At 37.5% G+C, this 21,816-nt stretch overlaps 1 protein-coding gene across 2 annotated transcripts in view; it reads right to left on the bottom strand.

Moving 5' to 3' along the window:
• LOC308637587 (beta-galactosidase-1-like protein 2) overlaps nt 1-21,816 on the bottom strand; it is a 67,793-nt gene that overhangs the window by 5,792 nt on the left and 40,185 nt on the right. For both annotated transcript variants that reach the window (XM_081274110.1, XM_081274111.1), the window contains exons 8-14: nt 16,685-16,766; nt 15,122-15,186; nt 9,337-9,421; nt 8,187-8,324; nt 7,412-7,492; nt 6,026-6,132; nt 1,968-2,114 (exon numbers count right to left, since the gene is read on the bottom strand). In XM_081274110.1, the coding sequence (XP_081130236.1) occupies nt 1,968-2,114; nt 6,026-6,132; nt 7,412-7,492; nt 8,187-8,324; nt 9,337-9,421; nt 15,122-15,186; nt 16,685-16,766 (705 nt within the window). The remainder of the gene's footprint in view (nt 1-1,967; nt 2,115-6,025; nt 6,133-7,411; nt 7,493-8,186; nt 8,325-9,336; nt 9,422-15,121; nt 15,187-16,684; nt 16,767-21,816) is intronic.

Here is a 21,816-nt window from a genome sequence, read left to right on the forward strand (position 1 = left end):
ACAATGATAGTGGCAACCATGGAGACACTGAACTAGTGGACAGACTACTGTGGAACTAATGAGAAAGGAATGACAGATCCTAAACAGCAGCAGACCCCAAGCTACTTCACAGGCATGGTGATGGGTGAATCGTGGAATTAAGGGATGAGTGTGGGCTGGGGATGTGGCTCAAGCGGTAGCGCGCTCGCCTGGCATGCGTGCAGCCTGGGTTCGATCCTCAGCATCACATACCAACAAAGATGTTGTGTCCGCCGAGAACTAAAAAATAAATATTAAAAATTCTCTCTCTCTCTCTCTCTCTCTCTCTCTCTCTCTCTCTCTCTCCTCTCACTCTCTCTTTAAAAAAAAAAAGGGATGAGTGTAAGAAGAGAAGTAGCCATGATGAGACTTTTACCTGAGAGAGAAAACACTGACAGCACTATGTGTTCAGCAAGGAAGAGGTCAGAGGATGAGAGCAAGCAGTCTGAAATAGTAAGAGATATTGTGACATTCCAATAGGAGATGTGAAACACAAGAACAAGTCTAATGCAATAACAGTCTGTATATTAAAAGAACAACTGAATAATACTGAACCACACAGGAACCAGTTGAAAATAAGTAATAAAGAAAAGCAGTAAAGAGAACAAGAGAACAATATTTGTAGGTTGAGAGGATGTGAGTATATAAGCCAATATGAAGCTTAGTTAGGAAGATAGTGAGTTTTGCTTTGGATGTGATGAATTTGAAAATTATGGAACATACACTGTAAGGAAAAATGTACAGGAAACAGTAAGAAATATGGTCTGTAGCTAAAGATAGGGAGGGGAAGGCTGAAGACACAAAATAGAAGTAGAGGTTGAATATCCCTTGTCTGAAGTCTTGAGGACCTGAAGTGTTTCAGATTTTGGATTTTTTTTTTTTTTTTTGCTGTTAATACTTTCATAGACTGTGCAAGTTGGACATACCTAATCCAAAAATCCAAAATCTGAAACTTTTTGAGCATCATATTGGCACTCAACAAGCTTTGAATTTCTGAGTACTTCAGAGTTTGGATTTTCTAACCTTGACCTATAATTGACCTATACTGGAAGCCTGGGAGGAAGATGATATGAAAAGTATGACAGCAAGAAAGTTTCACAATGCTTAGAGAAAACAGCTCTTAACTTGAAGTCATGTGATGAAGGCTTCAGTTGCAGTTCTGCAGCTTTCTAGTTGAACAGCTTTTGAAAGTCATTTAGTTTCTCTGAGTATTATGGTTTGGGTCTGGAGTGTACCCCAAAGGCCCATTAACTAAAGTCTTGGCCCCCAATCTGTGGTGCTATTGGGAAGTAATAGAAAATTTAGGAGATAGGAGCTAGTGGAAGTTAGGACATTTGGGATTACCTCTTCTGCCCTCTCTATTTGCCTCCTGGTCACCATAAGGTGAGCAGCTTTCTTCCACCATATGTGTCTGCCATGATGTTCTTCCTTACTACAGGCACAAAGCAACAGAGCCAGGCAACATGGACTGAATCTTTTGAAACTAAAATAAATCTTTCCCCCTTTTAAGCCCATTTTCTCATGTATATGTTCATGGCAAAAGAAATCTAACATGCTGAGGTTTCCTTGTTTGTAACAAATAACTCAGTTGTTTTAAGAGTTAAATGAGAACAACAACTGTAATATGCAATGGGAATATTAAGGATTGATATAAAATAAGTATAGGGACTATGTAAGTTCTTTATAAAACACCATCAGGAGAAAAAAAAAACATTAAAAAAAATCATCAGCTCCTGTAAGTTTTAGTGGTACAATTCCCAGGGGTATCTGGGAATTGTATCTCAGACACACACTAGTCTATATATAAAAGATTTCAAGGAAGGAACAGATGCTAAGAAAGAGCTGAAGGTTAAAATGGTTTACCCCACCATTTAGACATTCACCCTCAGGAACACAGTTTGTTAGTGATAACAGATGAGCATAACTAGAACCCCTTCATGGCACCCTACCTGACCCCGATCTTGAACATGGCCCTTTGAGGTGAGGATGCCATCACTGGAAATGGCAGTCTCATAAAGCGTGTACCCATAGGATTGACCACTTCCTTCATTCACAGATAGCTGTTCCATGGTGAGTGGCTTGACAGACTTGGTTGGCTGTCGCAAAGACAGGAAAAAAAAAAAAAAACAGGCTGAAGGTTCAGGCTGTAGAGAAAAATCTCAGAAACTGCCAATCAAAGCCCAGTTCTCCAAAGGAATGATCCCCACAGCCTCGCAAACAGAACAATCCAAAAGGAATATGAGAGGATACTCATGTTTATGTGCAGCATATAAATTATCCTTCTTGTTTACTAAACAAACCTCATATTTCTTTGCATTTACTAGCCAATGAGTTATTCTTATATTTTGAATGAAAGAGCTGCAGTCAAGAAGAGAGAGTGATTTGTGGGCCTTCCTCATTAATTCATGGTAGAGTCTGGACAAGACTTCTGGTCCCCAGAATTCCTACCCAGCTGTGCCAGATTATGTCTACTGTTGGCCTTCTCTTCTTTTCCCTTTTTGCATCTTTTAGGAGAGATCGTTCTAGCTCACACTTTAATTGTCCACACTTCTTCATAAAACTGCTTTTTCTAGTACTAATCTAGAGTGCTCCAAGGCTATTTATCCTCCTGTCTACTAGACTTCTCCATCTGGAGGTCCACGAATGTTTTCCATGCAATATTATCCAAATTGTAGGCATCATGACATATCTACCTACACCCTGTTCTCTTTCCTTTAAAAAAGAGGATCACCATCCATCCAGTCAAAAATGCATAAAGCATGGAGAGTATCCTCTCTCTTTTTCTTCCTTCCTCTCCACATCCTATATATCAGCCAGTCATCACCTACGTTAGAGTCTGACTTTAAATGTCTATTTCCCTAACCCTCCTTCTTCATACCTATCACCAAGCTCAAGTTCAGTATACTTCTATATGGTTTAAGTGTTCTAGCATGGTCCCACCCTAAGCTGTACCCCGCAGAACTATCAAATTATTCTGAAATGCAGAAGAAACTCCTAGCTTTGCTTTATGATGGATTCTCATAGCTTCCAGAGAAATTTTCAAACTTCTTAGCACACAGAAATGACCCTATGGGAAGAGGAGATGAAAATGGGAAAGACAGTAGAATGAATTGGACATAACTTTCCTATGTTTATATATCAATACAAGAACAGTGTAACTCCACATCATATGCAACCACAAGAATGGGAAGTTAGGGGCTGGAGTTGGAGCTCACTGGTAGAGTGCGTGCCTGGCACATGTGAAGCACTGGGTTCAATTCTCAGCACCATATATAAATAAGTAAATAAAAACAAAGGTCTGTAAACAACTAAAATATATTAAAAAAAAGAATGGAAAGTTATACTCCATGTATGTATGATATGTGAAAATACATTCTACTATCATGTATAACTAAAAAAAATAAATAAAAAAAGAAATGGCCCTTATGAACTTCTTAGAGAAATACTGATTATTCTAGGTCTCTGGAGCCATATAGTCTAAAACATCTAGAGGGACCAAAAAGCAAAGAAGATATCAAAAGCTATGGGAATCACATCAAGAGGACATAAAGCCAATTTGAAGGGCTCCTGCTGGGCTAAGATGGGATAGTTTGAGCATCAAAAAGAAATGCAATAGGGTGGAAAATTGGTAAATGTGTTTTTAAAAAATTATGAGTTTATAATCATACAAAGAACATTAGAAAAACAACTCACTTGCTAACTTTGGAGTATATGTAGGAAAAAATCATTTTTCTGGTAAAAGAAAATACTTGAATTTTTGTCCTGATGTTTCTATTTAAACTACACTTCAGAATAAGATAATTGATGAAGAATTGAGTTCTTCTGTTATACGAATTCAAGTGAGTAAATGCAGAAGGAATTGCAGAATTAGAATAATACCATTTTCAAGGCCTATAATGAAATATTGGTTTAATTTATCAAGACTGACTTTCATCTATTCCTTACTATTACCTCCCTATCCCTTACAGTATTATTTTAAAGCAGATAGCATAGGATTTCAAATAGTTCAATGAACATCTCAAAAAATTAGAACTCTTAAAAAATACAAAATCATCATCACAACATGTAATAAATACAATTTATCACAAATGTAATAAATACAATTTCCTAAATTTAATGATTTTCTGGAAAACATTTAACAATTGTCTTTCTGGAAGAAAAAACACTGATTTGTAGTGTTTGCAATTTCTGTGGTGTAAATATTCCCACCACAAGAAATTTTAATGCAATATTTGTCAATGGCTGATAAAATCTTTGGGTAGAAGGTTGATGGGAAAATGAAAATGAAGAAAGGAAACTAACAACTCCTGAACCCACTGATCAATTATGAAACCAGAAACAACCAGCATTATGTGCCTAGAATACGATGCATAAAAAGTACAATAGCACCATTTACAAAGTATACTTGCAAACAGATTTTTAAAAAAAAAAAACCTAACTTAAATCCCATCAAGCATTTAGATCTAACTACCTATCAAACTGAGATATAGATAATGTGAGTCTAGAAACGTGTTACTTGACATAGTGGTGATCTAATCGGCAAAACAAAACTCATAACGTAGGCAATTCTATAGTACAAATAATCAAACTTTTTCAACAAATAAAATAAAAATAAAAAAATCTTTAGATTAAAGGAGACTAAAGAGACACATCAAATGATGTATAATAGACTTCATAGATGCTGACATGAACAAATCAACGCTAAAAAAGAACTTCAAGATAATTGAGAAATTCAAGTACTGGATATTTTATTATTTTAAACTGTGGTGTGTTAGAGATAGCTTGTATGAGCTTGTTACAACCACCCATGGATGTACCTTCCCAGCTTGTGATCAGCTTCATCATATTAGCAGTCTGAAATTAACCATGGTGGGAATATTTCCCCACCAGAAATCAGCAAACGCTATGAACCAGCTTTTAATTCCAAGGCAGTTGCTAAACATTTCCCAGAAAATCAACAATTCTAAGGAATTCTTAATATTGTCATTATTATTAAGGATAATAATGATTTTGTTGCTTTTATTAAAAAAGAAACATCTTTTGGTATACATATTGAACGATTTATAGCTGGAGTTGGGTAAGTCTGGGATCTGCTTTAAAATAACCTTGTAAAAGGTAAGGGGAGAAGAAGAGAGTATAGGTGAAATGAGATTAGCTTTGTATTGATAAACTTGAAGCTGGGTGTTAGGTGCATGGGGGTTCCCTACTATCCTCTCCACTTTTTAAAGATGCCATCAAATTACACAAAAAAACGCACATCACAGTGGGGCATGGTGGCATATGCCTGTAACCCCAGTGACTTGGAAAGCTGAGGCAGGAGAATTGCAAGTTCAAGTTCAGTCTCAGAAACTTAATGAGAACTCATCACAAATTTTTTTAAAAAATTAAAAGGTCTAGGGATGTGAATCAGCGGTAAAGACATACTTTCAATTTCACTCACGTATACACACAAATCGAGACATTAACTGCTGAATCCATATAGAATATGATGAGGTAAGAACAATTAAGAGCCTTATTTTATAGATGAGGAAACTTAAGTAGAGTGAGGTTAAATGACCTCCCTAAGGTCTCATAGCCAGTGAATGTTGGAGCAAAGACTCAACTCAGTGACTCCAGTGTTTGTACTCTTTAGCACAGCATGTTCCCTTGACAACACTGTGCTGCCTCATTTCCTCTTCCATGTGACCCATGACCCTACAATCGCTTCTTCATTCACTTTTCTTACTCATTAGACTGGGAGTTGCCTAAAACATCATCTTAATAATATAGTTCCCCAAACATGAATATTCAATAAGTGTTATAGGAATTAGTATTCAGTTTTTCCCTAACTCATTTTTCTTTGATTTCTAATCAAAGAAAGGTTTCCTATCTGAATTGTAAAATTGGTAGAAGGAACCAACACCTTTAAGGATTCCTTTTTTCCCTTATTCATTTACTCCATGTTATTTCAATTCTCTCTCTTTTTTCCAAAAAATTTTCCATGTGTCTATGCCCAGGAAATGCTCACCAAGTCCAGGTAGGGAAGCAGGTTCCACAGTGTCATGAAGTATAATAGTGTCACTGACTTATAGGCATTCTTTGGTATGTAATTTAGTGGGAGGGGCATAGGAGCTGCTGCAATGAGAAAACACAAAGTTGGATCATTCCAGGACCCCCTCCCAACCCAAATCAAAGACACTAGATACCCTGCTATCCCAAAGCCATCAAGAATAAAGGGCCCAGTCACGGCATAACTTCCTAATTTCAGAAGAATCAAAGCAGGAAATGATTAAGTAAGGGTCCTCTCATACCTTTAAGCTCTGAGACAAGTGCCTTGCTACCCTGGAAGAAGAAGGGGCACATCAATACCACCTGCTGAACCCAGGCTGCTCATCAGAATCTCCTAAAGTCCAATGGAAAATGCACATGCTCACAGATTCCCCCACCTCCTTTCCCATTTCAACTAGGCCATATAACATACCTATATAATAGCTCTGAGAAGGACCTGGAACATCTGAAATTTAGAAGTTCAACAGAGGATTCCATGTACAACTAAGACCAAAGCAACATGGTCCTGTGCTGAACACCTTTATTCAAAAGACTTAAAATCAGCATACTACAGTGACAGAGTCACATCAATGTTTATAGCAGCACAATTCACAATAGCCAAGATATGGAGCCCAACCTAGGTGGCCTTCAACATATGAATGGATAAAGAAAATGTAGCATATGTATACACAACGGAGTATTACACAGCCATGAAGAATAATGATGTTGTGGCATCTGCTAATAAAGGGATGGAACTGGAGACTCTCATGCTAAAAAAACAAGCCAGTCCCAAAAGTCAAAGGTTGAATGTTTTCTCTGATATGCAGAAGCTAATCCAAAAGAAGGAGAGGATTAAAAACATAGAAGAAAGATCAGTGGAGTAGATAAAGGTGAATGAAGGGAAGGGTGGAGGGATGGATAGAGAAGGATAGTGGAATGAATCTGACCTAACTTTTCTATGTATATATATGAATATACCACAGTAAATCTCACCATCATGTATATCCACAAGACACTAATTTTAAAAATTTAAAATTAAAAAAATTTAAATAGCAGAAAGATCAGTAAAGTAGAAGGAGGAGAACGGGGCGGGGAGAGAGAAGGAGAGGGAAAGAGGAAATACTGGGAACAAATTATATTCTATGCTTTTACAATTATGTCAAAATGAATCCTAACGTTATATATAACTAAAAAGACCTAATAAAAATAGCAGCAGGCTCTATATCTTGTGCATACTCCAGTGCCTAGTGATAAAATAAACTGTAGCAAATCAAACTTCTCTCCAAAATATGTTCACCCAGTCCCTCACACCCTTCCTGCTTGAGAAGACTAAGTCACCATTCATATTGAGGTTGTTGCCGAGTACCTATAACAGACCGAAAAACCTCTTGAAATGTGGTATACTCAGGCGTGTAATCTCCATTCTCTCTCAGCAGTGCCCCATACTCTGAAAAATACAGAAAATTTTATTGTTTTCTCCAAGAAAGGCTCATTGTCATTTTCTTTCTCCAGGAAAAGAGGAGAGGTTGGTACTGAGCAAAAGATCCTTAATTCAGCAGCTTTGGGAGAAAAAAAATAGGGGGCACTAGATAAGAAAATTCCACATCCCTGTTGTTCAAACTAAGAGACATCTGAAAAACTTTGCAGGGCTTACAATCAGAGGCAAAAAAGCCCCAGTCCATGGGTCCCCCACTAAGCCTGGTTGAGAGCCCAAGGCTCAAACCAACAGAGCCTATTGATTTCTCCTTCTTATCCAATTTCTAAGTGAACTCCTTTGTTTCATTCACCCTTTCTGGGGAAGGTATCTTAGTAGACTTGTGTACTAGGGAAGACACATTAGTGGATACCCAAAGCAACTGGCTCTGGAGAGAACTTTTAAGACAAGGGTCTGTACAACAAATGAAGAAGATTAGTCTACTAACTTCTCTGCTTGCAAAGTCCCTGAGAGCCCAAATCCTCATGGTAGGTAAATTTTAGTACTGTCAAGAAGAACAAATCCCTAATCCTCCATCCCCAACATGTTAATGGAAAAACAGGCAAACAGTTCCAGAGATTGTCTTTGGGGGCCTAACCTAAGAAGCTTCAGTCTCCAATGTGGGGGTAGTCAATATTGAGGACAATTCTGAGATACAGGTACTTGCCATAGCTGGTGACAACAGGGTAATAACCATTCAAATGTTGAGCTCCACCCATGAAACCAAAGTTGGTGCCACCATGGAACATGTAGAAGTTGAGGGAGAACCTAAGCTTGAGCATTTCACGTACATCCTTAAGTAGCACTGCAGAGAGGCAGGAAGGAAAGGTAAAAAGGGGGAGTATAGAATTTATAGATCCTCATGGATATTCAAATCACCTAATCCTAAAATGTTCAAGGTCCACCATAATCTCAGACCCAGAAAATGTGTGAAATGATTGAGATGCATTCCAATCCATTCAATAAAGGATTCATGGAATTATTCCCAGATTTGTTTTCATAACCCAAAGTCATTTATTATTTTTTTCCTCTGGGTTTCATGTTTGAGAGGATATTTTTTTCTAGCACAAACTGCACATATAAAATATTTGGTGTTGTGCCTTTTTGCCTCAGGTACATAAATGTTCAATTTATTGTTTCTGAAGGTCTTATTTCTAACTGTGATTGGTCTGAAATTATAGCACCTTTGAAATCCATTTTATTTTATTTTGGTAACAGGGATTGAACTCAGGGGCACTTGAGCACTGAGCCACATCCCCAGCCCTATTTTGTAGTTTATTTAGAGACAAGGTCTCACTGAGTTGCTTAGTGACTCGCTTTTGCTGAGGCTGGCTTTGAATTCGCAATCCTCCTGCCTCAGCCTCCCAAGCCACTGGGATTACAGATGTGAGCCACCACACCTGGCTAGCTGAAATCCATTTTAATAATTATCAACAATTCTCCAGAGAGGACTGGCAAATCAAGATCAGATAATCAGAGGCCAGATAACTTCCTTCTTCCATCCAATTCCCCTTCATGCAATTCCCCTACTTGTTAGAACAACTCATTCTAATTACTTTTATAGCCTCAGTAAATATAATTAGAGTGAAAACTGTTAAAACTTAAATTTCAATTACAATGATATCTTTCATGTCCATGCTCTGTGGTCATTTACCTTCAGATATCTACTTAATTATGTTGATGTTTATAAAGTTATGACATGTAGGAGTCTTATCTTCTAAATCTCAAATACACTAATTAGAAGAAATAAGCAAACAAACAGGTCGGTTCCATCTGTATCACATGTTCTCCAGAGAAAGGAATTAAGGAATACTCACTATGTCCATCTGGAATGTGGCGGGCAACACCCCATGAGTCAAAAGAGTTCACTGTGTATACCATCATCATTATAGGACTATGACCCTGAGGAAAGTCAAGAAACAATTTAGAAAATGTTTATACAATTTAGAAGCTCTGAATTGCTAAGAAGGAAATTGTAAAGTCCAGTTCTCACACCTCTTTGCAACTCAGAACAATCTATCACTGCTCACAAACTCTGAGTTCTATTCTCCCATTCTCATATCACTTTCCCATTCTGTTATTCCTCTTGTGATTTCACTGGTCATCTTACTTAAGGTTTAGTAAAATTAATTGCCATTCCAACATAGCTCTTTCTGGAACATTCTAGAAATAGAATCTGAAAACTTCTAGAAATAGAGTTTTCTCATTCTCTTCTTTTTTTTATTTTTTATATTTTTTTTATTGTTGGTTGTTCAAAACATTACATAGTTCTTAATATACCATATTTCACAGTTTGATTCAAGTGGGTTATGAACTCCCATTTTTACCCCGTATACAGATTGCTGTATCACATCAGTTACATTTCCATTAATTTACATATTGCCTTTCTAGTGACTGATGTATTCTGCTGACTATCCCATTCTCCACTATCCCCCCTCCCCTCCCCTTCTCTCTCTCCACCCCCTCTACTATAAATCATTTCTTCCACTTGCATAATTTTTCTCCTACCCCTCCTTTCCTCTTATATGTAATTGTGTATATCCCTGAGGCTCACCTTCCAATTCCATGCAATTTCCCTTCTCTCTCCCTTTCCCTCCCGCCTATCATCCCTGTTTAATGTTAATCTTCTTCTCCAGCTCTTCGTCTCTACCCTGTCCTTGGTTACTCCCCTTATATCAAAGAAGACATTTGGCATTTGTTTTTTAGGGATTGGCTGGCTTCGCTTAGCATAATCTGCTTTAATGCCATCCATTTCCCTCCAAATTCTATGATTTTGTCATTTCTTAATGCAGAGTAATACTCCATTGTGTATAAATGCCACATTTTTAATCCATTCATCTATTGAAGGGCTTCTAGGTTGGTTCCACAATCTTGCTATCATGAATTGTGCTGCTATGAACATCGATGTAGCAGTGTCCCTGTAGCATGCTCTTGTTAGGTCTTTAGGGAATAGACCGAGAAGGGGAATAGGTCTAGTAAGGAAATAGCTGATACAAAGGAAGCACTGAATGTTCAACAAATGAATACTGAAAATGGTTAATTCCCTTAAAAGAGAATTCCCCATTTGGGGTTTTGTGAATGTAGCTTAGTAGTAGAGTGCTTGCCTGGCTATTGACGCCCTGGGTTCAATCCCCAGCACCATGAATGAGTGAATGAATGAATGATAAGAAGAATTCCCCAAACCTAGTATTCTCAAACATGTTAGTGCTCACTCTTCCCTTTCTATCATAGTGTGCCCTCTAGTTCCTTTATCTTTCCAGTTCCTGGGGATTTGCTAGCCTCTCTATTCTGGATGCACTCTGTAGTTGACCCTTTGAATTCTGTTCCTTCTAGCACTATGAAGTTGATCTGTTTTTTGAATTTCTGCTGTCATTACTATCACAATCTCCAACTCTGGGACCCTTCAATTGGAACCCTCACACCTGAGCTGCCAATTTGATTTACCATAAATTCATATGGTTTGACCTTATCTTTATTTCTGCCTGGTGGTCTTTATATTTAGATTTTTTAAAAAAATTTTTATTAAATTTCAAAATAGTCTCAATATTTTAAGGCTAATTAAACTGAGGCCAAAAAGTTCAAGCTTTTGCAATCTCCTCTTAATTTCACAAGATCCCCAAATCATATAATCTTAGCATTTCATGAACCCCACAAATACTTAAAATCTTTGCCCTAAAGGTGATGGTATTAAGAGGCTGGGCCTTTAGTAAGTGATTTCATGGAAAGGATTAGTGCCCTTATGAAAAGAGGCCTTAGAGAGCTGCCTTGCCTATTCACAGAAAAAGATGCCATATAAGAACCAGGAAATAGCTTTCACAAGATATTAAATCTTCCACCATTCTGAGCTTGGATTTTCCAGCCTCCAGAACTATGAGAAATAAATTTTTGTTGTTTATAAGCTTCTCTATTTGTGATATTTTGTTATAGTTCTCCAAGTAGAATGAGACTCATAGTTTTTACATTAGAAAGGCTTTTTAAAATTCCAGTTTTTAGTATATTATTTCTCACTTCACATAGGCATGGTCTTCTCTAAATATTGGACCAAGCTTTGTTATTGTAATGATAAAGAATTCTTTGCTACTTAAGGCAGTTCATTTTATTTTTGGAGCAATCAGATTGTTAGAAATTATAATCCTTATAATGAGCTAATATGGGTTTTTCATTAATTTTTGGTGTCATTGAAACTAATTTTGCTCTATGGAACTAAAAAGAATTTCCCTTTCACATATGAAAATAAACTTTTAAGATGCCCATTAAATGAATCTTATCTTTAATGTGAGACTCATTCCTTGTTCTTTTAGTTTATCTTTACATAACCTCTAAACCATGTCGCCTGGAAGTATTCCACTTTGTTAAAATGCAACCTAAGACATGATGACCTAAGCAGAAAAAAATACAAAAAAACAAATGCTTCAAATGTGTTCTTAAAGTATGAAGAAATGTGATGATATCATTTCTATCAATAAAACCTAAGTTTTAAGACCTATTGGCAGTAGGTGTCATGGACTTTATTTAGGTGAAACATAACTTCCAAAATATCTTTCATGCAACATAGTGTCAATAACAGATTGTTAAACTGATATCTTCCTTTCTGCATTTTGCCCATGAAGATTTTCTGCTTTTATTTTGTTTTGATTTTAATGTAAATATTGTATAACTAACTATTGCCTTTTGGATTCAGCCTACTGAGATCCAGGAGATCCCACTGTTTTCCAGCACTCTCTCATCTGGACTAGCTCATCTTTTTTTCTTTTCTTTTCTTTTCTTTTCTTTTCTTTTCTTTTCTTTTCTTTTCAGTACTGGGAATTCAACATTGAACCCAGTGCCTCACACATGCTGGATCAATGAGCTACTACTAAGGTATATACTGAGACAAGATCTAAGTTTCCCAAGCTGGACTTGACCTTGTTATCCTCCTGACTAAGCCTTCTGCATAGCTGGGATTATAGATGTGTGCTACCGCGCTTGGTATGATTTATCCATCTTTTTTTTTTTTTTTAAAGAACATCAATTTGAACAAAGGCAGCAAGAGAACATCCACACACAGTAAACAAACCTAGATATAGCTTCTACACAGCAAGGAATGTGTCTGTTTGACCAATATATACCTAGAACCTAATAAAAAACTGACTCAAAAACGAACAGTCAAGGCTGGGGATGTGGCTCAAGCGGTAGCGCGCTCGCCTGGGATGCGTGCGGCCCGGGTTCGATCCTCAGCACCACATACCAACAAAGATGTTGTGTCCACCGAGAACTAAAAAATAAATATTAAAAATTCTCTCTCTCTCTCTCTCTCTCTCTCTAAAAAAAAAAAAAAACCAACGAACAGTCAAAAAAAAAAAGGTACTTAATCTAAATTTTTAAATTTAAAACCTCTAACATCATCGAGTTCAAGTTTTTGCTACCCTTTAACTATGTAGGTTCTACCTTGTCTAATTTAGGGAAGAGTCTCTTTAATGGAAAACAGACACAAAAAAGTAGGGGTTAGTCTCTGTGTCCTCTATTCTGTATCATTGGTCTACTGGCCTGTTTTGGTACCAATACCATGCTGTTTTTGTTACTATTGACTGTAGTATAGTTTCAGTTTTGGTATAGTGATGCCACCTGCTTCACTCTTCCTGCTTAGAATTGATTTAGCTATTCTGAGTCTCTTATTTTTCCAGATGAATTTCATGATTGCTTTTTCTATTTCTATGAGGAATGCCATTGGGATTTTTATTGGAATTGCTTTGAATCTGTATAGTGCTTTTGGTAGTATGGTCATTTTGACAATATTAACTCTGCCTATCCAAGAGCAAGGTAGATCCTTCCACCACAAAATTAGAATTATCTTATATTGGACAAAAGTGCCAAAAACATGCACTGGAGAAAAGATAGCCTCTTCCACAAATGGTGCTGGGAAAACTGGAGATATATATGCAACAAAATGAAATTAAACCCCTATCTCTCATCATGCACAAAACTTAACTCAAAATGGACCAAGAACCTAGGAATTAAACCAGAGACTCTGCATCTAATAGAAGAAAAAGTAGGCCCTAATCTTCATAATGTTGGGTTAGGCCCCAACTTCCTTAATAAGACTCCTATAGCACAATAATTAAAACCAAGAATCAATAAATGGGATGGAATCAAACTAAAAAGTTTTTTTCTCAGCAAAAGAAATAATCTGTGAGGTGAACAGAGAGCCTACATCCTGGGAGCAAATTTTTACCCCTCACACATTAGATACAGCACTAATCTCTAGGGTATATAAAGAACTCAAAAAGCTAAGCACCAAAAAACAAATAACCCAATCAACAAATGGACTAAGGACCTGAACAGACACTTCTCAGAAGAGGAGATACAATCAATCAACAAATATAGGAAAAAATGCTCATCATCTCTAGCAGTCAGAGAAATGCAAATCAAAACTATGCTAATTTATCATCTCATTCCAGTCAGAATGGCAGCTATTATGAAGACAAACAACAATAAGTATTGGCGAGGATATGGGGGAAAAGGTACACTCATACATTGCTGGTGGGACTGCAAATTGGTGCAGCCAATATGGAAAGCAGTATGAGATTCCTTGGAAAAATGGGAATGGAACCACCATTTGATCCAGCTATCCCTCTCCTTGGTCTATACCCAAAGGACTTAAAAACAACATACTACAGGGACACAGCCACATCAATGTTTATAGCAGCACAATTCACAATAGCTAAACTGTGGAGCCAACCTAGATGTCCTTCAATGGATGAATGGATTAAAAAATGTGGCATATATATACAATGGAATTTTACTCAGCATTAAAAAAGAACAAAATCATGGCATTTTCAGGTAAATGGATGGCGTTGATAGTAGATAGAAGATAATGCTAAGTGAAGTTAGCCAATCCCAAAAAAACAAATGCGGAATGTTTTCTCTGATATAAGGAGGTTGACTCATAGTGGGGTAGGGAGGGAGAGCATGGGAGGAATAGGTGAATTCTAGATAGAGAAGAGGAGTGGGAGGGAAAGGGGGGAGGGGATTAGCAAGGATAGTGGAATGTGATGGACATCATTATACAAAGTACATGTATGAAGACTTGAATTGAGTGTCAACAAACTTTATATACAGAGATACAAAAATTGTGGTATATATGTGTATTAAGAATTGTAATGCAAAAAACCAACAAAGTACATGTATAAAGACATAAATTGGCATGAACATACTTTATATACAATGATATGAAAAATTGTGCCCTATATGTGTAATAAGAATTGTAATCCTTTCCACTGCTGTCGTGTAGCTAAAAAATAAAAAAATAAAAAAAGTAGGGGGCTCAAAAGCTTTGCTTTTTCCTTATATTCATTTAATACTACATCTGACCCTAAAACTGTGTTTTGTATGTTCACTTTTTTAGTCAAATATAAGAAATGCACTGAAAAAAAAAGTAACAGTGGACTTTCTACAGCTGTGGGGTATGGACCTGGTAATGTGGGCATGTGATTTTGATTCAGTTGAACCTAAAACCACCTAGAATAGGCATTCTAGGGCACAAATGATTAAACTTTTAACTGAACCAATTCAGTTTTCTGCTGAGAATTTCCCTATCAGTTTGCATCTCTGAAATGTCCTTACCTGAATTGAAGAAAGTTCTTTGTAAGTTCCTTTATGTATATTCTTCATGTGGAGAGTGACCAGCACTGTGGTGGGAAAGGAGAAACAGTGCATAAAGTCTTGCTATGACTTGATTGAGAACCTAGAGTTTGTCACAATCTCTCCACCAGGGTCCCCAAACTGCAGAAGACATACTAACAGAAATAGACTAGAGAGCTGGGTTCAGCACCTCCTATGTATACAAGTTTCAGACATTTCATTTGGTGATTAGCAATAAAGATATAACCCACACATGCAATATGCAAAGGGCTTTTAAAGAAATCTCTTCACTTAGCATGCATAGAGAATTTAAAGTAACAAGTGCAATTTAAATAAACCACCATGTGATGCTGATGAATAGACAGGCTGAATGAAAAAATTCACATCAGAGAGATGAATCACCTAAGACCCAAAACTTGACTCCAGGACACTTAACCTCTTTTGGGGACTGGAGGAGGTGCTTGGGATTGAGCCAAAGGCCTTGCTAATATTAAGTATGTACTCTATCACATAGGGGCACACCCTTATCCTTTTTTTTTCATCTCCATTTGTGTGTTACTTTTATGCATTGTCCTGCATATCAACCTGTGTTTGCTCCTTATAATTTATATCCCTCCCAATTTTTTTTTTTTTTTTTCCGGCTGTGTTAGGGATTAAGCCCAGGACGCTGCACATGCTAGGCAAGCACTCTATTGCTCAGCTACATCTACAGCACCCCCACTGCTTTATTTTATGAATTTATTTACCCTACCAGCTCCCAAGGCCAGGTTCATAGCATTGCTATTTTTGACACTCATCTGCTCCCTGTTTCTCAATTAAGAGTGATTTGATAGCATTGGAAATAACCTTTACTCTGATCCCAGTCAGAACCCCTTCTGGACTACCAAGGGATTGAGGAAGATGAAGTAAGTGTTATGTGTTATGCTGCTCTGGGGGTAACAACTGGTGGAACAGGAAGATAGGGCCTGGCTTCCTATTATAGTTTAGATAAGAGGTATTCCCCCCGAAGCTCTTGTGTTAATGCAGAAATATAGGTAAAATGATTGGATTATGAGACGTAACCTAATCAGTCCATCTTAGTTTGAATGGACTGACTGGGTGGCAGCTGTAGGCAGGTGGGGCATGGTTGGAGGAGGTGGATCACTAAGGGCTCTCCTGGAAGGGTTCATCTTCTTTGAGAGTATTTCCTCTTTCTGTCTTTGCCTCCCAGCTGCCATGAGTAGAGCATTGCTTCTTCTACCATGATATCATCATGTCCTGCCTTATCTTGGGCCCAGAGCAATGAAATTAGCCAACCATGGACTGAATGTCTGAAACTGTGAGCCCCAAATAAGCTTTTCCTTCTCTAAGGTTGTCAGTTTTTTTTGGTCACAGAAGCAAAAAGCTGATTAACATGCTAACTCAGCTTTGACCTCAATTTCCCACCATTTTCACCTAAAGACCATGAGACTTCCTCATAGGAGATGGAAATGATGAAGCACCAGAAGGATTCTTGCTCTTTCAGAACTGTCTACTGGAGAACACAAGGTGAAACCAAAACTGTACCATTTTTTATGCGGCCTTTTCCCAGCACTCGTCCACTATCAGCAGTCATGAGAAGCACCTCGACCTTTCTTTTCTCCAGGGCCTAGGAATGAATTCAGAAAAACAAACAGACTTTTCCTGGGTCCATGGGATTGTTTCTTTTATAGAAAAAAAAATACTAGAATGAGGCTGAAACATGGAAAAGAAAGTCTAATTCTTCAACCAACTTCTTATAAGTTAGAAATTTAAAACAGAAATATAGTCTCTGCCTCAGTCACACTCAGCAAAGTCAAAGTGACAACTATAAGTTCACAGAAGAGGCAGTGGAATTATTTACATTCACGTAATACAGTGCTTTCTCTAAGGACTTAAATTCTGGATTTTCTCAGTATGTCAGAGCTTAAGATAAACATTCTTGTCCTCACTGTCATCCAAATTAACCATGTGTCATGGGCCAAATTCACACGTGCCTCTGCTATTTTCCTTCCGTCAATGGGCAAAGACAGTAAGTTGTTGCTAAATCCATCCATAGTCACTTTGCTGCATCAGCCCTTAATGTTCCTACATTAACTAGAAACAGTGCTAGGGAGATTCTAAATCAAAGACAGCAAGAAACAAGGGATTTATCTAATTCAGGGGTAAAAAACTAAGACTGTGGCCATGGATACTAAGAAAAGCCAAAGGTGTGTTTTGTCTTTTGGACCAAAACATCCTGAAAGAGAAAATATTCTTGAAATTTACCCTTAAACCCTTTACTGGGTACTGTGAATTGGTGTGTATCTACTGGACTCCTTTGAAAAATAGGTGAGGCAAAGAAGTGACTCATGTGAGAAGAGACAGTATGTCATCTATCAGTTACTGTTATCCCACTCTATCTTCTGTAGATACTATGAGAATGCAGTACTTCATCTCTAGCCCTAGTGAGCAACATGGCTTACTGGCAGATGACCATATAACATATTGAAACTAGAAAACATGATACCGAAAGGTGATAGCAATTATTCTAGCATCCTGTGGATGTCCTGGACAAAACCAAGAGACATGATTCATAACTCATAGGGATAGAAACAAATTCTACATCTATATCCAATGAACCTTCCTTCTAATAACAACTGGACAAGCTGGACAAGGTATTTTCTAAAGACTTATTTGGAGATGCTACATAGATATGTAAGGTAGAATATGAGGAGCCCAGATCCTGGAGAGAAAGGAAGCTAGTGTTTGTTATTGCTTTTCCCATGAGATAGTGGCTAATTCCTAAAGTTTCAGTTGAGAGTCTGAGAAATTTAGAAGGGTTGCCAGCAGTATAGTATTATAAGACTTGGAGAAAGAAATTGCAGTTTGGAGACTACCCCCCAGTAGAGGAACCACAAAAAATCCTAGGCTTCCTGCCAAGACCAGAAGAGCAATCCCCTAAAAAAAAGGGTGAACGAGAATTTCATTTCACAAGGATATCTTAGTTTGAAATCATTGCAAATACCTCCCAGAAGCAAAAATGAATCAATCTCAGGGATGACAAAAGGCCTCAAATGATCTCATAAGCTAATGTCTGATATTGAATAAAAAAGTGACTAGGTTGAAACCATAAGAAAAATTACAAAGGAAACAGGTCCTTATGAGATTTGATCTTAGATTAATTATTAGACATAGGTTTTGAAATAGATATAATTAATGTGTTCACGGAATTAAAAGAAAAAATGAGAAGTCTTGGCAAAGAAATAGAATTAATAAATAATCAAACAAAATCAGAAAATCATACCTTTATTGGTTGGTGTTTTGTGATACTAAAGGACCAAACATGATTGGTCCTTTTACTGGGTTCCTTATACTGCTTGGGCAGATAAACAAGTTTGCACTAGATAAGGTCTTTCAAGGAAATTTTATCTAATATACATAGTGATTTAAGACATATACATTCAGGGAACTAGGTGATTAACATGATCCTGCCTGGTACAAGAGAGATTTGATTTAATAAACACTGATTTTCTCTTTGTAAATAGAGACAATGTCCCCTCTACTGGGAATCCAAAGATAATGTAGGCCTCAGGCTTATGTGCATATTTTAAAGTCATCAAGCATTCTTCAACTACAGTCAGGTATATCCCAAGGAAGATGCTTCAGTTTGAGAAAGAAGAAAAAGAAATTTAAAACGTCTCTTTTTCCTCTTCTTATTATCTAGAAAATATAAATATATTTATGTTTTATAGCACTATTCTATAATTTATATTGGTTAGATACAGTGTGATTTTTACTATTGGGGCAAGACAAAGAGTTAAAACAGGCGGATAGGAAACTTGGGTCCCTCCAAGATCAAGTGTCTATGTAGCAGTGCTGAGAAACTACAGACATAAAAATTCACATCTAATCAAGGTCAGGCAAATTCCTGTATAAGCAGGAAAACTGTTAGTGAGATTATAGCTTGCTTAGTGCATGGATCCTCTCCAAAAAAATAAAAAATAAAAAAAGGCATGGTAACCTGATTGGATGAAAGGGTGTGTGAAGAGCTTTTGGACATGGAGTACCTTACCCAGGATTGGGTCATGACTAGCTTCTTTCACCCTGTAGATTCACATAAATCCCTAGAAAACAGACATCCATCAGCAACTCTTTCTTGGGACCAATCCCCCTTTGGCAATTCTGCTTTTTTGTTGTTGTTGTTGTTGTTGTTCCTGGGGATTGAACCCAGGGTTGCTTAACCACTGAACCAGTATCCAGCCCTTTTTAATATTTTATTTAGAAATAGAATCTCGCTAAGTTTCTTAGTGCCTCGCTAAGTTGCTGAGGCTAGCTTTGAACTCGCAATCCTCCTACCTCAGCCTCTTGAAGCACTGGGATTACAGGCGTGCGCCGCTGCACATGGCTCTGCTACCTTTCTATTGCTCTTATGATTCCTGTTATTTTGCTCTCACCCTTGTGTCCATGGATTTCATTCTTCAAATTCATGAGACAAAAAACCCACCCAGTCCTGCTCAGTGTTGCATCTTTTGGGGGCTCCTCCAGGATCTATGGAAGAGTGAGTAAAATGGACCAATGATTCACTGCCTTTTCTGGTAGCCCTAAGTTCCATTCAAATGTTTAGTCCTCTTGCTCTGAAATTATGGCATCTGTCAGTCACTTAAGCTTCTTCATAGCAAAGGAAACAATCAAGAATGTAAAGAGAGAAAGCCTACAGAATGGGAGAAAATCTTTGCCACCTGCACCTCAGATACATCATTAATCTCCAGGATATATAAAGAACTCAAAAAACTTAACACCCAAAACCAAATAACCCAATCAATAAATGGGCAAAGGAACTTAACAGGCACTTCACAGAAGAATTATGACAGGTCAACAAATATACAGAAAAATGTTCAACATTTCTAGCAGTTAGATAAATGCAAATTAAAACTATCATGAGATTTCATCTCACTTCAGTCAGAATGGCAATCATCAAGAATACAAGCAACATGGGGCTGGGGTTGTGGCTCAGTGGCAGAGTGCTTCCCTAGCACATGTGAGGCACTGGGTTCTATTCTTAGCACCACATAAAAATAAAGGTATGCTGTCCATCTATAACTACCAAAATTTAAAGAAAGAATACAAGCAACAATAAATGTTGGCAGGATATGGAGGGGAAAGGTACACTCATACATCGCTGTGGGACTGCATATTGGTGCAAACACTATGAAAAGCAGTATGGAGATTCCTAAGAAAACTTGGAAAGGAACCACCATTTGACCCAGTTATCCCACTCCTCAGTTTATACCCAAAGGACTTAAAATCAGCATACTAGTGATGCTACCACATTAATGTTTACAGCACCTCAGTTCACAAGAATTAAACTATGGAATCAGCCTATCAGCCCTTCAATAGATGAATGGATAAAGAAAATGTGGTACATTTACACTCTGCCATAAAGAGAAATGAAACTATGGCATTTGCCAATAAATGAACAGAACTGGAGACCAATCCCAAACAATCAATGTTTTCCCTGATATGAAGATGCTAAATCACAATAAGTGGGGGCAGGGATAGGGAAGATTAGAAGTACTTTGGATTAGACAAAGGGGAATGAAGGGAGGGGAGGGGGAATGGGAATAGGAAAGATGGTAGAATGAATCAGACATTACTTTCCTGTGTGTATTAATCAATTCACGACCAATGTAATTCCACATCATGTACAACCAGAAGAATGGGAAGTTATACTCCTTACATGTATAATATGTCAAAATACATTCTACTGTAATATATAACTGGTAAGAACAAATTTTTAAAAAGACTTAACAATGTTAAAAAAAAAATAAAGTGAATAGCCATTCTATAAGATTCAGATAACAGGCTTTTTGGGCCATCAGGGCCAATCCCCCTTTCCTAGGCATTGTAAATGTCAGTCCTGATTTGCTTTGGTTTCCTTTCTGTGGGAGAGAATTTGTGAGAAAGACAGAGAAAGAGAAAGCTTGAGACAACTGAAGGCAAAAGACTGGGGTGACTCCCTGGTGCTTCACAAAGGTTTGATATCCTGAGCCTGACCCTGGCAGCTCTCAGGAGTACCAAATGTCAACCACTATCTGTCCTTCTGTCCCTTCTTCTAGCTTCTGACTAACTTAGCCTGATAGTAGAGGGAACCCTCACCTGATATCTCTTGGATCCTGAAACAAAGTCTTGGTCTGATCCAAGGTCTTTGGGAAAGAGGTGACCAGAGCATGAGCCAAACAGTTTCTCTCCTATGTGAGAAAAATGTCTCTTCCCTATGTATGCCTTGGAGTGTAGGTTATTTCCAACTACTCTATATGTCCTACTTACCCTCAATTCTTTCACCTTCTATCAAGTACCTGAATAAAATCTCTAGGAACCTCCAGGCTTTTGACCACTTTCTGGAACCCAAATCATAAGCCTGTTCCTGGTGTCCACCTCTTAAAAAGGAACCTGTTAGGGAGATTATCAAGATAGAGAGCTCCCCTGGATTCAAAATTAGACTGCCTTTTCTGGGATTCCACAAAACATCTTTTCCTTTGTATTTCCCCTCATCCTGTTATGATCTAAATTAATCAATACAAGTAATATATTATAGGTTATAGATTAGGATTATAAAATATAGATCGATGAAATAAGAAAGGCAATAGGATTATAAGATAAGTGTTATAGAATTAGTAATGTTAAGTTACCTAGGTCTT

The sequence above is a fragment of the Spermophilus citellus genome (genome assembly GCF_964194105.1).
Source record: "Spermophilus citellus genome assembly, chromosome: 2".
In the NCBI taxonomy this organism is placed as follows: Eukaryota; Metazoa; Chordata; class Mammalia; order Rodentia; family Sciuridae; genus Spermophilus; species Spermophilus citellus.